The following is a 17,299-nucleotide window of genomic DNA, read 5'->3' on the forward strand; positions in this document are numbered from 1 at the left end:
AGGTAATGATATGATTTATATAACATTTATAGAAAAAAGATGATATATAGTATATCTGATATAACTTTATAATGATATATATTATTAATAACTATATCAATGCATTTATTGATGTAATATGTGATGAAATGTCTGACACTTGCATAGGCCTTTCTACCCTTCATCCTCAGAGCCTTCCTCACCTCTGGGTTGGTCCCATGCTCTCCTCACTTCTTTCCTGAAGGCCTCAGGAACTCATCCCAGTTTCCTCTCTTTTTCAAGCTTCTCCCATCCCTCTACCCTTGGCATTCCTCCCCTCTAAGGTTGGGGACAGAAGAAAGCCTGGAAGGCAAAACACAGATGCCTCTTTAAAAGAGGTGTTGCCAAAAACTGAACCGAGCAATATAGGCTGGAGGATTGCAGCAGGGACTTCAAAAATGAAAGGTCTGGGAAGACAGAAAGTTCTAGAACTATCACAGAGAAGTTTCTATCAGAGCCCTTCCTCAGCAATTCCTGGCTGCCCTACTGAAAATGTGTCAGCAACATGGTGGCGAGATAGTACAGCATTGAGAGCATGTGTGCTCAGGCTCTGGATATAACTGATGTCCTGGCTTTGGACATCCCAGAGCTTAGGTTTCTCTGCATTTTGCTTATTTCCTTATTGGTAGAGATGGCAGAAAAGTTCTGCCCTGTGAGGTTGTTGTGAGAAGTGAAGTTGGTCCACTGTGACATGCTCAACACTTTCCTGCCATGTCAATGTCATGTCTGTCCTTTGGGTTTGTTTTCACACAGTGGAATATCTGCCTTGCCTGACTTTACCTTTCTCATAGGAAGATCTAAAAAGTTTCAAAAATCTGGTAAAATATAAACACATTTCCAGGCCAGAAAGTTCTATTTCACCATTAATTCAACAAGCTACTTTTTTTATTTGAGTTTCACAGGGAACCTCTGGAAGGTCAGCAGCTGCAGAACCACAGCTCCTGGTTTACCCGAGACAGTGGTTCTCAGTAGAACACACTGTGATCCCGTGGCAACGAGGCTCAATGCCAGGCTGCACCCTGGGCCACTTACAGCAGCATCTCCGAGAAGTGGCGGGCAGGCATCAGTAAGCTTCACCCTCCCCAAGGGATGCTGGAAATCACTAACTTGGAAAGATCACTCTTGCTCTCATGTGGAGGAAGACATGAGGGAGAAGAGATGCTTAAGTGCAAATATAATTCATTATTTACTACCTCCTCGCTTAGGGAAATCATTGGAATTGGGGGACAACATGCTATTTTCCCTGGGTGTCCTTTTGTTGGGTTCTATCTCCATCTGGGACATTCTCTTTACTTGGTGCACACTTACTCCTCTGATCACTAGGGCCTCATGCTGTCTGAGATGTGCTTCTTGGCTGAGGTCCACGGGTGGCTCTCACTCATCATATCACACTCTAAGGTCTACTTACGGGTCTTTTTCATACTAGGACTCTGGAAATTCAGCCACAGGTTACTTTACATCTTAGTATTCTTAGTCCCCAACACAGGGCCTGTAACCTAAAAGGAACTACAATCTGAAGTAAGTTATTTCTGTAGTATGCCATATTTTTATATTATTTAGCACCAGCAATTCAAAAAGTGTACTAATTATGATACAATGTATTAGCATTTGTCACTGTGAAGGATGTGGTCTTTAGGTAAGGAAAGAGTCTGTCTGGAATGAGCCCACCACTACTGGTGACCATGCATTTGGGGCATTGCTCGTATTTCTCTCCAAAGATTGTATTAGAAAACACCACTCCTGTTTCTCTTCTGTGTGGCCATTGGTCTCTAAATACTTATTCCAGGTGTGCTCCTTTGTCCCTATGGACCTTTAGACTCAGCAGTATTTCTGCTTCTCGCCATCCCCCCGTGACGTCACCCAGTATAGTCGCACTGCGTCCATCTCTCGGCTGGCAGCCCCTACTTCTCACTCCTCTCACAGCCTGGGCACAAAGCATCCTCAAGTGCTCCCGGAACCCCTTAGTCAGATGTACTGGATGTTTCTCACACTGTAGCATTGACGGCTATGGGCAGACTGCTTAGAATTTGAACACTTTGAGCAACTTCAGAGCAGTGACCATCTCTTATTTTTGCATCCCCAGAAAAGGCCTTGTGCCTGGGATACAGTAGATGATACCTACTTCTGAGCTGATGAGAGTAACATTAGTGAAGATGTGTGTCTCCTTGGATTGGTTTCCTTAAGCCTCTTTGATGGCTGGTCTTCTAGATTCCTCCCTTCTCTGCTCAGTATGCTGTTGGGACGCCTCGGTCTGTTTCATTTTGCAAGAGCTCTTGAGCATGTGATGCTGGAGTTGAGGCCAGGGCAGTAAGGAGGACCGAGGGATGAGCCCCCTGGCCAGGCGGCTTGAGTGGTGGGCATCAAAGCATGGTGGCTGCAGTGACATCCCAGTGACAGGGACAGAATGAACCAGAAGCCCATGAACAAAGCCAAGAGACTGAAGTCTCTTCTGCTCTCCGGGGGAAAATGCTGGAAGCTTTAAGGGTGATGAGCAGTGATGAAAATTGACTTCTCCTTTAGAAAGAGCACCTTCACTACAGGAATATGGTTTTTAGTTGGGGCCAGTCAGTGTTAGGAAGCCCAAAAGGAAGGCTTGCAGGACTAGTGGTAAGCGATGATGTTAGCCAAGCCTGGGACTGCAGGAGGGGCATGGGGAGAGGTAACCAGGTGTGTTGTATATGTAGGAGGCATAGCCAACAGGACTTGCCAATGGTCTGGTGAGAGGGAAGGAGAGTTAAGAATAACACTTCAGGTTTCAATGTGAATAGAGATGCATTTACTGAGGCAGGGAAGACTTGGTGAGTCAAACATCTTAAAAGATGCCACAGGAAAGCTGGTAATAACAAGAGTAAGGCCATTTCTGGATCATTCCTCAAATATCCTTAAACTCTGGGATGCCTGTAGCTGATGCTCAGCTAAATGTGCAAAACTATGCTGTTTATTAATTTTGAACAACACAATGGCTGGAAAACACAGGAACCAATAAACACAACCCTCTTTGATGAAAAGACAAGAACAGACCTTTTGTAGGCTCAAAATGAGTTTCCTTAGACCCCATGAAATAGTCAAGAAAAGAGATGTCACATTTCGAGCAACAAAATCCAGAAATCACTTATTGGCTGATATGAATTAACATGAAAAAGTTAAGCTAAATACCTAAAAGTGTGAGAAACGTATTAAAAAAGACTTGTGCTAAATGAAACCCACTAGCCTTCATGTACAGCAGAAGGTGTGAAATCAGAGAATGTGGCACGCCATGCCACGTGGCTGAAGAGAGCTTACTGACATGCACCGACACAATTCCCACTGATGGCATCTGTGTGACATGGAAATGACCGAGCTCTGCAATACAGAGCTCTAAGGCAATGGGAAATGCAGCACTTATATGTGAATAAGTGAAGAAAGTTTGGGAATATCACTCCACAAACTCTGATTCCAGGTGAATCTGGTAAGATTGCAACTGACTTAAATGATAAGAATTTCTTTCTATTGAAGTTCAAGCATAATCGACCCCTCGGACCACAAGGGGCGAGAGTGACTCTCTGAAGCACTTTATTAGCAAGGATCACTCAGCAGCTTGTACTTGCTAAGAGGGAGATATTTGTGGAGTAGAGGGTGGAAGCACAATTAATGACTTTTCCCATGACTCAGAAATGTGTGGGCTGGGCTCTGTGGTGTTCTCGGAGCTCTGTTTAGATCCCTGTGACTGGAAGGAGCCACGCAATGGAGGCGACTACTCCACTAGCTTACAGAGTCCTAGACTCAATTTACATGGCTATGAATTCTCAAGACATCTCATACATCTTATCAGTGGTGTCTGGCTGGGCAGCTTGATGGAGCCAAGCATCCTATCTGAATGAATTTTTAATATGTATGAACACAGAGCTTACTGAGCATATTTTAACATACAGTTTTGACTCTATGGCCCTAAACTGATGGTGGAAGACAGCTGACACCCTTTCTTACTTCAAGATCCCATAAGAAAGTTTCATTGAGCTAAAGAGCTAACTAATAAAAGAGACATCAGGGTCAGAACAGACAAAATTAACAAATATGAAAAAAAAACACCCAAAACACCTAGGTAGTAGTGCTGGAAAGCCCCAGGTTAGTGTAAGTAATCACCCAAACATGAAAAGTCATGACATTGTTTTTTTAAAAAATTTATCTTAAGCAAAAGCACTATTTTGGGGGGCAAGAATAAGACATTCTCCGTGACTTCAGTTAAACTGATATTTTCATATATTCCACAGTCAACATGCATTTACTCAGCATGCACTCTGTACCAAGAACTATTCCAGCCACTTTCAATTCATCAATGATTCAGACAAATGTCCATGCCTTCAGGGAGCTTATAATCCCATAGGAGGTACAGATAAGATACTGAAGATATCATAAAAGGGTAAATTATAGAGCATGTCAAGGCGCTGAGTGCTATGAAAAAAAGCATGTAGAGAGTGTTAAGAGGACTTGGGAGTACAGGGCTCGGGGTTCCGATGGCAGTTCTATCAGGGGCTCACTGAGAAAAGATGTTAGCCAGCCTTGCAGAGGCAAAGAAGTTAGCCAACATGGAATCTGGAGGAAGAGCATTCCAAGAAGAGGGACTAGTTAGAGCAAACCTAAATTGGGAATGTCTGGGGAGCTCAAGGCATGATATGGAAGCCACTGTGGCCAGGTGAGGAGCCACAGGGAGACTGGAAGGAAGGTTTGCACTGAGAGGGACCAGATCATAGAGCCTTGGAAGCTGCTGGTGGGTTACAGGCTTCAGAGAAATAAGGACAGACTCAGGCGTCAGCAGAAGACGCTTCAAAGAATTGTTCTGTAGACTGTTGTGCTGAGGACTGGTTCCTTATGGGGCACATGTCATGAAGATGAATGCCATCATCCTAGCAAGGCACATGGGTGAGTCACTCTGGGGTGGCAGCAGTGGAGAGGGTGAGAAGTTGAACCAGCTTCATGAGTTCACTGTGGTTGTATAAAGAAAGGTGTCAGTGACAGCCCAGGGGATTTTGGTCTAGGCCTCTGGAAGCCTGGAGTTGCCAGCCAAGGATGGAGCAGGTTTGAGCAGGGTTGGGTAGGGTGGGCTCATCAAAAGTTCAGACTGGGGCATGTTCATCTAGAGATTTCTATGAGATGTCTAAGTGCCTATGGGGCCATAAGTATATCTTCATATAGGAATTTGCTTCGTGTATTAGCTCTAGCACTTAAACATTTTACTAAGCTAATTCCTCTTGAGACAACAACCAAGGCCAGAAACTGACTGTGGAAGATAGGAGAATTCTTTGCTTGCTCTGAGATTCTGTGAGGAAGCTTCATACAGTCAAGAGTTCAACAATAAAAGAGACGTAGGTATCAAAACAGACAAAGCTAACAAATGAAATGTAACCGCTTCCGTATCAATGCCCAGACCTAGGTTCTGAAACCACAGATACAAATGTGGGCTCGCTAGGGAAGATCTGGCTTAGGAGGAGCTCATGTAAAATACAAAGGCTCTGTGTGGTCATCACTGAGAAGGTTCATAGGAGTCCCGGTGTGGCCGGATCCCACAGCAAGCAAGACACAAAGGAGGCCAGTGCTCGGCCTGAATCTGGGGAGTTCCGAATCTGCGAGAAAGAGCGACAGCGCTGTGGGAAGAGGGCTCATGTGTCTGGTGTTTGGGGAAGTTAAGTGATGAGGCTGAGGGCCCAGGGGAGGGGGGGGTCTGCTGGAAGTGGCCCAAGGTCAAGTTTCTCTTTCACGCTCCATCGTCCGTGTCCCCCCGCAATCCTCAGCAATCCTGCCAATCAAGAGCCCCTCCTGCCTCAACCTCCCCCCCCCCCCGCATCAGCCACAATAGACCCCCTCCTCTGAAATAATTCGCCCAGAGTCAGAGGCTGTGAGCAACGGCAAGCACACAGCCACGCTGTCTTCACTGCACCCCAGCTCCCTTCCGCTCTCCCTGCGTCTGAATCTCCCAGGACCCTGGGGCCACCCAGCAGCCTCCCAGCAGGGTGCTCAGTCCCAGGACAGGAGAGACCAGCGCTGTAATCTGTGCCCTCAGGGGCTCCAGCCTGTTGGGGTGTGGCAGGTCTTTCGTGTCTCCTTTTCAAGTATTTCCACAAAATCTTTCGCCTGTTATTTAGAAATCAGTTTGAGAGGCAGAGCTGGGATGTGTTTCAGAAAGCTCTGGACGGCGCTGTGGCTCCTGCGCTCCTGGCATGTGACTGTGGGCGACTCACTCAACCTTGCCTGTGTCGGGCTGGGCTGTGGATCAAGTGGGATGATGTACGTCAAGTGCTTAGCTCAGCTCCCTTCATTAACCCCGGGCTGAACAAATGTCCGTTATGATGATTTTAATTATACTGCCCACATGTGTTCAGAATCGGCTGTGGATTTACAGGAACAAACAGAATTAGCTTCAGAGGGCTCATTCTTATCACTGCGTAAAATGTAATTTTAGAGTTGTGTGAACACACATTTTATCATAGGATTCTCCATAAATATCCACATTATGTTATCAGTTTCAAAATTCACCCTGAAAAATCCACAGTGCATGTCTGGTTTGAACCTAACAGAATCCACCTGAAGAGACAGATGATAGGTGACAAATCACGCATTTCAAAATCTTATCGAGGTCATCAAGTCTTGTGATTAAAGAAGTGCGTATTTTTGGACTTAGAGAAAATCTGTATTTTTTCTACTCCAGCTGGTACAGAAACAAAGCATTTGAAGCATCTGAATTGATTTTTTTTGCCCCGGGGAGTATATGAAACAGGAAGTCTTCCAGAAGTGCTCAAGCTCTGCCTAAGGTTGTACTTTTCTTTGAATCTCAGTGATGACACTCAATTCTCCTGCTGTAGGAGGAACAGCAGAGAAGCTGAGCCACAGGGCGGATGAGAGACCAGCCCGGGACTTCTCAGGACATCACACCACTTGCTGCCCATTGTCCAGGTCACTGTCCTTTCCATGTCTACTCTCCATCGCCCTCGCTTCATCAAAAAGGCTATGTTGACTTTCACCAAAAAATCCGACTAAATTTAAATAACTGAAATAAGTAATTCATCACAGTGACATGAGACTTGATATACAATAGAAGGTCAGGTGTGTCCCTGGGCAAAGCTGCACTGAGGTGGAAGCATAAACTGGGAGCAAGACTGCCTGAGGCCCCAATTCTTCTATGTGAACTGAAGTTGTAATGTGGACTTGGAGTCTTTTGCATTAGCAACTATTACCTCAGTTATTTTCTCATGGCTTCAATGGAAGGGCCTTCTATAATAACAGTCAACAACACTAGCAGTCCCTCTGCAGAACCCACTAGGGCTGGTGATTCTTTAAGGGCTCACATGGGACCCCATGTGGTCCTCTCTCACGAGAGTGCTCTGCGGTTGGCCATGCTGCATAGATGAGCAAAGGTGTGTGCACGAGGAGTGTCCCAAATGAAATTGTGCTTTGAGCTGATAAGTGCACTGCCTTTAGCAGTTCACAGGTATTTACTAGTGAATTTTCATGAAATTCAAAAGTCGCCCCATACTTAGGATACAATCCTCCCAAATGTCATCAAGTGCAGGACTGGACTTTATAGGTGACACAGGCGCCTTTTTGCTAACAGTGATTCACGCATGTGGATTTGGGCAATGTGGTTATATCCATAGGACAAAGAACATCTTATCCCCTGTGCCACCTCCAACCTATACTTCCTGTGAAGTACAAAGGAAACTTGGGGGGCCACTGGGGAAAGTGCACATGGAAAGCACTGACAAGAGATATTTTTGTGTTATATCCAAAAAAAATGAGGAGTGGAGACTGAGTCAGTAAGAAGGCAAAGTCAGGCTGGAGCAGATGTGAGCTGGGACAATGGCTGATGGTTCACCCAGGTTCCAAGGATGACACAAATGACAGGACTGTCACAGAGGGATGGTCACTCCAATCGACCCAGAGGAAGGCTCGGTGGACAGTGGTGTGCGCCTACCAAGTGCAAGGGGAGGAAGAGAAAAGGCAAGTGGAGCTGGGAGAGAAAAGGAAATGTCACCAACAGCCTTGGCTGGACATGCTAGAGTGGACATGACTGGCAAAGGGTCACACCCAAGTGTGAAATATTGTTTGCTATAGCCACAGGAGACAAATTCTCAAACACACACACACACACACGGAGCTATGACCAAGTCCTTCTAAAATGGCAGTGGAGTCCAAACACTTGAGAAGACTGTGGCCTTTCTCAACAAGCTTCATGAGTCTCTGAGAGCCACACCTCCATTTACAAATGATGTCACCACCACTGGCAAAGGGAAGGGATTGCTCTCTAAATCCATGCCTGCTTAGTGTCTCAGTAAAGTTATTTGTTATTTACAACACAATAAAATCATTTCTATTTACAAGAAAGAAATAATTTCAAAGGGAGAGAGATGAGAGACAGAGAGGGACAGAGAGAGATGAAGAGGGAGAATGGGAGAGAGTGTGTTGAAGGGGATGGATTCTGCTGAGACACAGCAGACGTGGAGATGATTTGCCTTGTGGTTCTGGGAAGGGATGTGTCTTCACTTTGATCAGAAACATAATTACTGCCATACTTTCAGACCCACACAAACTAGATTATGCAAGCCATAGCCCTTATCCTAGAATTTTGGGAACAAACATGTTCTGTTATTCAGAATTTTGGAGGGTTTTGAAAGTTAATGTAGTGTTTTATCCCCAGCCCAAAAGTATCCCTTAATCACTTTAATTATGGGAAAAAAACATATGGACATTCTCCATAAGTGAGATATATAAAGATTACAAAAATACTCATATCAACTCAGGTTTATATTTTGCTCCAAATGAGTTCAGGGTGTGTTACTTTTTTACCAGCATGTAAGTTAAAACGCACATTTGGTTTTCAGAACGTTCTGAATTTGGGAAGTTCAATTGAAGATCTCTACTAAAGTGCTTTAAATTCATAATAATTCACTCATAATAGCCCTAAAAATGTGTTGTTATATCTAATTTACTGACTGAGAAATCAAGACTCAGAACATTTCGCTCTCTCCTGATACACGAGTGACTTTCTGTTTTCCAAACTGAAAGATAAACATGCTGCTTGACCATCTAGTTTCAAGTGAGTTTATTTTATTTTCTTCACTCAGCAAAAAAAAATGTGTTTACTTGACTGATACCCAGTTCCACTCTTAAATGCTGAGACGACGATAGAGATAATTTCAAAGAACATGTTAACAACCCTTCCTCTGAAATCCTTCAGGCCTGTTCTGCTTTGTTGTCTTCACCCTCAAGGACACTTTATTTGATATGACAGAAAAGCAATGTTTATTAAAGATTCCTGAGCCAGGGGGCATCATAGTTAAGTTGGTATTTACCAAAGCAGCCCTCAATGTGACGGGTGGGCTTGAAGAGGCACTTAGATAGGAAGCAGTGCAGGAGGATGGGGATAGGAGGGTTCTGGAGGAAGGGAGGTGGGTATCAGAATGTTTAGCACTTGATTTTGCATTGAAAGAACAAAGATGTGAAAACATTTGGGGAGCATGATATCTTCCTGCATCAGTTGATGCGAAAATGGGCATAATACAACTGGAATTTCAAAGACCAGAAACAAAACTCTAGAAGAGTGTAATGGTCTGGGTATGCTGAGGAAAAGTATATTTTTATCTGTTTTTCCCAAATTGTGATTGTACAGACAAGAGCATTAAAGTTTATACGTCAGAACAGAGTGTAAATTTCTAAACTCCAAGGCTGGCCCATCACTCCTCCCAAACCAACACACAGCTCTCAGCACTCAGGCTCTGGAGACAGACAACTAGGTTTGAAATCATTGGGCCCCATTTCCTTTCTGCATGACCCTGGGCAAGGATTTCTCCTCTAGTTATCAGTGTTATCATCCATAAAACAGGGATGATATTAGTATCTATCTGAGAGGATTATTAAAAGAATTCAATGAGATAATCCAAGTAATTATTAAGCTTAGTACCTGGCAGTCAGTAAATGTCAATGAAACATTTAATACATTCTCAAAGGTAGTTTCTTAATGATTTTTGTGTGCATGTACCTATGTATGTGCATTTTATTTATGTGTGTGAATGCACCCTCAAAATTTTAACGATGCTACTATTGTCAAAAATTTGAAGAAGAAAGAAGAGCTAAGAAGTTGATTTTAGAAAATATTTTTCTTGCTGAAGTAGAGGCAGTAAAATTTATCTATGATGTAAATGCATTTTCTACCTTGAATATTTTCAAAACTATTCATACAAATAACGGAAAGTTAAACAGATCGGAGTTCAAATATCGCCTCCGCTCTATGCTGGTTAGTTAGCCCAGTAACTATAGCTTTCAGTTACCCTGTCTGCAATATGGGAAGATCAATTACAACCTTCCACAGTTATCATGAGTAGACAAAGAGAAAAATCTGTGAAAAGTGCTCAGTCAATAACAGCTATTATCAGTTTCAGAAGTATCACAGTAGCAACCATAAAACCAACAACAACAAAAACAATACCTATCACCCTGTAATACATGTAAAACACTTAAAGAGAAGGTAGAAATCTGAATTTCTCAGGTATATTGGGAGAGCAAAATTCTCATATGATAGCCACTTAAGAATGTTGTAGATTGGGTGATATTGATCCTCAAAAATATTTTAGGGGGCAACATATATAAAATAGACATTCTATGGAAATATGTTATAATCTTTATTTGTCAACATCTGTGCTTAATAAAAACTGGCTTCCTGAAATACACTTTCATTATTAACGGTCCTGCATATGGGTAGCTTTCTGACCCAACTAGTTGGAAATCAACATGGTAAGTTGAATCATGGTCACTCAGCAGTAGCAGAGCCATTCAGCTGCCCCCGTTTTCTGACAGTTGTTTTCTGACACCAGGACTGACACTCCCTCCAGGCAGCTGGGGATTAGCCTAGTATCTGAAGCATAATAGAGGCAACAAGCTTCATACAGCTAACTGTTTATTTGTGTCCAGCTCCTTGGCCCTCTTCTTCGATTAAACAGCTTCTACAGTCTATTCATGGGTCAAATATCTCATTCACCCTCTCCCCTTGAGTCAGGGACCAGAGATGGGCCTACAACCTAAACTGAGTGGCCAAGATGGGGTCTTTGAGAGAGAAGAGCTTTGCTTCCTCTCCAGGGTTCCTAAAATGTGGAAGATTAGGGATGTGTGTGTCTCCTTACTCTCCACATGAGAAAATACAGGCAAGTATAATAGGGGTGTGTGTGTATATGCGTGTGAGAGACAGACAGACAGACAGAGAGGGACAGAGACTGGCTGGGGCTGCATTTGAGTTACCCCCGGCAAGCACTACTCTGTCTTCTCCAGTTTGGCGAACGTATCAATCCTTCTCTTCCTAAGTGTGTTGGAGTTGGGTATCTGACACCAGAAATCACAGAGTTCTGGTGAACAGAAAATTTGAAGCCGCTCATACTTGAGTTTGGAGTCTGGGTCTTTGATTTACTAAATATCATTGAGTAGGTTACATATTTGTGCTTCAGATTTATTATAAGTACAGTTTAGGATACCAATAATTCTACTGTAGGGTTTTGAAGACTAACTAAAGAGGCAGAGTGTGGTCCCTGATATCCGTGTGTTTTTTCTTTCCTCTCTCTCTCTCTCTTCTCTTCTGGGTACACATAATTCAAGAATGGAAGGAAGGAACAAAGCCACTGACCCTGACTCCCTCCTGATGACTTTTTGCAAGTGAAATTTACCTGCCATTGCCCGAGATGATCCAACCCTTTCTATATTTTCAGTATTATAACCTTCAGCTAGAGTAATGCAAGCTCTTGTAGTTTCAAAACTTTTATTACACTACCAAATAAAGAAATGACTCAAAATTTATTTTTATGGTACAGATAGCAACTTCAGAAAGTCCTAAGTTACTTTTGTTTAACCAATTTTAAATTTCATTAAGCACAGATGTTGACTTAGTGCTTTCCCTTCCATTTTCTTTAAAAAAAAAATAGCCTTGACACAAGGATGTGGAGGGAGTGGCTGCTGTTTTCTGCGCAACACTGCTGCGGAGGCAATACAGGGTTGAGGTTAAGGGTCAGCAGCACCTGGATTCAAACCTGGCTCCTGGTTGACCTTCACCTTCACCTTCACGTCCTGTTCTGTGTGATGCAGGTGAGGTGCTGCACCCTCTGCTTAGTTACAGGTGAAGATTCAGCCAGACAGGGGCACGAGGACAGGGTCTGGCTTATGCTAAGTGCTCCATACACTGCATATATTATAATTGTGATTATCATTTAGATAACTAATAAGAATCTGTGAGGCATAGATTCTAATACCTCCTGTCTCTAACCTTTGTCTTAGGAGCACCATCAAGCTTTGCTTGCCTAACATGTGTAGCCAATTCAATCTTTTATTATTTCACAAAGTCGTGAAGAATCATCCTCAAATAATATTTAAGTTTATCCTTACGTTTTTAAAAAAAGTTATGTGAGACTTCCTCAGGTCCAGTTCCAGGTGAACAATAACCCTTAGCCAAAGCTGAACTTGCGCGGGGAGTTCACGGCAGCACGCTGACAGGTGCGCTCCGGCGGCAGTCACATGTCCCGACCCTCCGTGAGTCAGAGTTTCCTCCCCAACACACAAGGTTAGAAACAGGTCACACGCCCTGAGTCAAACGATTGCTAGCTTTCCGTTTATAATTCAAAACCTGACCTTTCCTGAAAATGCTATTATGTGGCACCACAATCATTTCCATCATTAATCAATATGAAGGGAGATTAGGAATAACTTCTTTGGATTCTGGAGCCCAACTGTCTTGGGACTAAACCCATAAAAGCTGTTTAAAAGGAGGTTGAAGATAATTAATTACTATTTCTACCTTTCTTTGAAGCTCAATTCCCACAAACATAAACCTTACTTATTCCTCAGATGTAATGTTAGTATTCCATACAAAAATTGAAACAGAGCTTGAAAAACAAATAGCCGTATAAAGCAAAAGTGAATCATAGGAAGGATCATAAATAAAACAGAAACCTTTAGAGATGAGCTCCCCCCCACTTTGCTCCTGTCTGACGTTGTAGAGAGTGCACCATCTAGTGGAAATTATCAATAAAGCAACATTTTGCCACTGCTCAAAATGGTACAGGTCTAGAGACTTTTTCCCCTCCTGTTTTAACAATCTGTATAGGAAGATTCTATGCAAAATGTTATAATTATTGCTTCCATGCAGTTAAGGTACAGGAGCGGATGTCTGTACCTGTTCCATTTATATTCTAGAGTTGAACAAGACTGCTTTCTGCTTGTTCTAGATAATGTCCCAGTTTTACAGACAGAATAGTTTTTTCTGGTGCCATAGCGCCGAAGTAAATCTCCATAAATTTTCATGTCATACTTTGAAAACTTTTAGTTCCAAAAATAGACTTAAAGTTACAAAATATCCAGCTCTATTTATAAAGCATTAATTACAGCAATCTTTTCTTCTCTCTGCAGTTCTAATCACATAAGAACACGTAGGATAAATATTGAGTTATCTTCAGTTCACAGTTAGTGACATGTTTGTTTCATGTAAGTAATGAGTTGCTTTTAATAAAGAAAAGGTGCATTTGGAGAAACCAGGCTTTCAGTTCTTGTAGTGTTTAAGACTCAACACACATTAACAAAATTTCATGACAAGCTGCACTGTGGCATGAGTACTGAATAAGCAAAGGGATTTCAGGTAGTAATGTCGGGGCTGGTTGGTCCTATTTAACATATATGTCAACACCTTTTTAAAGAAAATCAGAGAGGTAGACGTGATAATGATAGCACTCTTAATAATAGTGTTTATATATACACATGTGTATGTATTTAGGTGTATGTGTACATATAGTGATACACTTTACCTGTGTGTATCAATTTTAAGAAGATGCAGAAGATTCATCAACTTGTGAAAGATTTGAAAGTTAGCAAGTTCACATTTATACTACTGATTGTAAACAAGCCAATTTCCAAAATTATGGTACTTCATATACATAATTACTAAATAAAAGATCAGAGCTCAACTCAAATTCCTCAACTGAACCTTAGTAGCACCAAACTGTAAGAAAATACACTGATATTGTACCCTCTGTGAGAAGACCCACATAACATAAATCATAAAAATAGTGTGATATATAGTGTATTATAATTTTCAAAGGAGCCTGCTTTATCATTAAAGAATATTTTGCCTGTGGAATTCTCATTGCACAAATGTTCCAACTGATACTTTATGAATCTGGAGTGGTGGTGTATATTTTTATTGAGGAATGCTGTTTTGTGCCCATTAGACATTTATAATACATTTTAATAAAATAACCTCTTTGTTCAAGGGAACTGAATTATTCATTATTTTGCTGAGTTCTTTCCTGTTGGAGCTTCTCACAAAGCAACTCCTAACTGTTTGACTTTCTAAATAGCCTAAGTGATTCCAAACTCTTCTGCAAAGAGAAATGGATGTTAGAACTGGAGCTCAATAAAGAAATGCTTGTTTTCTCCCACACATCCACGCACTTCAAAAAAACCAGTCTACACCACAGGTCAAGAAGTTAAATTGTTTCTCTGAATGGCAGATTAGATTACCACTTTTTTTCTTCAGTGCTGTATGTCCATATTGCCCAGCACACACCCGTGCACGCGCACACACATAAACACACCAGGTGCACCCTCTGAACCAGCAATCTGCTATAAGGTTTGCGTTTTTGCTTGTAAGAAAGATTAGGAACACAGTAATCTAAGACTTTTCTTCCTCATGGCTGACCCCTGAATAGCTAGCCCCTGGTTCCCAATCTGATGCTTTTCCTCCCAGGGACACGTCCTATCAGAAACAGTGTAGAAATAAAAAAAGTTGATTCCAGGCAATGGGTCTTTTCAATACTGCTGATGTAGAATATATTCATTTCAGTACAGGCCTCTGCATGGTCTGCATCTGATTTCCTCTTTTATGAAATGAGGGAATTGGATAAAGGCATTTCTAGGAGCCCTAGAAGCTTAGAATCTTTTTTTTTTTTTTAAGTCACTAAACTCTGGGATATTTTGCTTCAATATTAGCATTTTCTTTACCTTCTGAATTTGTTGTTTGGGGAGAGATACACCCCAAAAGAGTATTTCACTTTAAATAAAACACAATTTCAACAAGGCCTTAACTCCTGGACTACTTTTCCTCTCTTCAAAATGACAAACTATGTATGCTACTGGATGCAACATTTTCAAAGAAACTGAATGAGTAATTGGTAACGTCACTGTACATTAGGACACAACCAATTCATTCTCTTGCCCTGGCTTTAGGACCCGTCACTATTCTACTCACAGCAACAGCCAGACAGAGTTGTCCTGTAGCTTTGCCATCCAGTTCTGGGAGTTCTGTCCCATTTAAACCCCACAGCCCTGAACAATCCCTCTCATTCCAGCTTGCACTTGGCATCTCTGCTTTACTGTGGAGTCAACTTCTTCACCTCTGAACCCTCCTGACGGGTCCTTGGGTCCTGCTCCCCCCTCCCCACGCATTCTTTAAGTTTTCTCGCCAAACTTCTCATAAAATTATGAAAACTCACACTATTCTTCTCAAACCCCCCTAAATGTCCTATACATTATAAATCAGGTGTTAAAAGATATGGGAAATCAACTGTTATCTCTTCAGAGCCTAGTTCTTCCGTGCCCAGCACCACTTTTCTACTGAGTTTGGATCAGCACATCCAGCTGCCTCTTTCTCCCCTCTCCCCCCACTTCTGGTTGGGGTTCACTCTCCTGATTGTCTCGGCCTCATCTGGATTCAAATCTAGACCAATCCTTCTGGGGAGACACATCGAGTCATGTAGCAGCAGAAATGCCCCCATTCCTCAGCTCCCTCTCTATGACCCCCTCACCCCCACTGCCAACCTATGGCCGATGCACCCTCATTTTAACAAATGCTTCCTGCCTCCAGTGCAGAAAACCGGCCTCCGAGTTTCTGTTGTTCTTAGGCCATTATATAACCTCATCTGTTATGAATGAATAATAATTGCCCCCCAAATAGTTCCCATTATTTCAAAAGACTACCAAAGATTAGGAATGCATAACAAATGTTATACCCAAAATACTTAAAAGGAATATGAAAGTTATAAATGCACACTCTTTTACTTTTAGCTGAAAACTAGAACAGTAGAATCATAAGTGAACGCACACACACAAAACTTCACCTAAACGTGCAATAAATGATTATACCCTGTTATACCGATGGAGCTAACCTAACAGTATCCAATTAAACTTCTAGTCACATTTATTCTCTGAAAAAAATAAAAAGAAAATTTGAGATTGCTCAAATGCAATCAAAATTTGAAGGCAAAACTACTACACAGAAAAACACATAGTTACTTACCGGTGTGCGCATAAATTATTCAGGTGAAGTCCATATTTTTCCTCAGCAGAGAGCCCATCCATCAACACGTAGAAGATCAGAAAATTGCTCTGGCCAAGAGGCTGTGAAACGAGTCTGGATTTCTCTAGCATATATGTATAAACTCTGGCTGGTTAAGAAAACAAAAGTGATTCTGTCAAATGGCATTATTAGTTTCATTTCCATAAATTTACGAATATTAAATAATTGCAAAGATAAGAATACAGCTTCTTTTCAACCACAGACCTTTTCTAAACAATATTAATAGGCTTTATTTTTTAGACCAATTTTTAAGGGCCAGAAAAATTAAGCAGAAAATAATGAGCATTATACCCTGTCTTGTCCCTCTCCAACATACTCTTTCCCCTATTATTAACATCTTGTGTTAGTGTGGAACACTCATTAACATGGATACACTGACACGTTATTAGTAACTCAAGTTCATAATTTACATTCTGTTCACTCTGTGTGTTACACATTCTATGGGTTTTGATAAATCCATAATGTCATGCACCAACTATCACAGTATCATACAGAATGCATTCACTGCCCTAAAAATCTCCGGTGGTCTACCTACTCATCCCTCCTCTGACCTAATCGCTGGCAACCACTGATATTTTTACTGCTTCCATAGTTACACCTTTTCCAAAATGTCACATAGTTGGAATCATATACAATAAACATTTTTTTTTTAGATTGACTTCTTTCAATTGCCAGTATTCGGTGTTATTAGGGTTTTAGATTTTAGCCATTCTAACAAGCGTGCAGTGGTATTTTACTGTTGTTTTAACTAGCACTTCCTAGACAACATATCATGTGGAGCCTCTCTTCATATGCTTATTTCTCATTTATGTTCCTTCTTTGGTGAGGCGTCTGTTGAGATATTTTGTCCATATTTTAAATTGGGTTGCTTGTTTTCTTACTGTTGAGTATTAAGAGTTCTTTGTACACTTTAGATAAGTCTTTTTT

At 41.8% G+C, this 17,299-nt stretch overlaps 1 protein-coding gene across 2 annotated transcripts in view; it reads right to left on the minus strand.

Moving 5' to 3' along the window:
- MYO16 (myosin XVI) overlaps positions 1-17,299 on the minus strand; it is a 474,768-nt gene that overhangs the window by 229,456 nt on the left and 228,013 nt on the right. For both annotated transcript variants that reach the window (XM_081128844.1, XM_081128843.1), the window contains exon 16: positions 16,313-16,460. In XM_081128844.1, coding sequence (XP_080984970.1) covers positions 16,313-16,460 — 148 coding nt within the window. The remainder of the gene's footprint in view (positions 1-16,312; positions 16,461-17,299) is intronic.

This window comes from Miniopterus schreibersii, assembly GCF_964146895.1.
Source record: "Miniopterus schreibersii genome assembly, chromosome: 2".
Taxonomy (NCBI): Eukaryota; Metazoa; Chordata; class Mammalia; order Chiroptera; family Miniopteridae; genus Miniopterus; species Miniopterus schreibersii.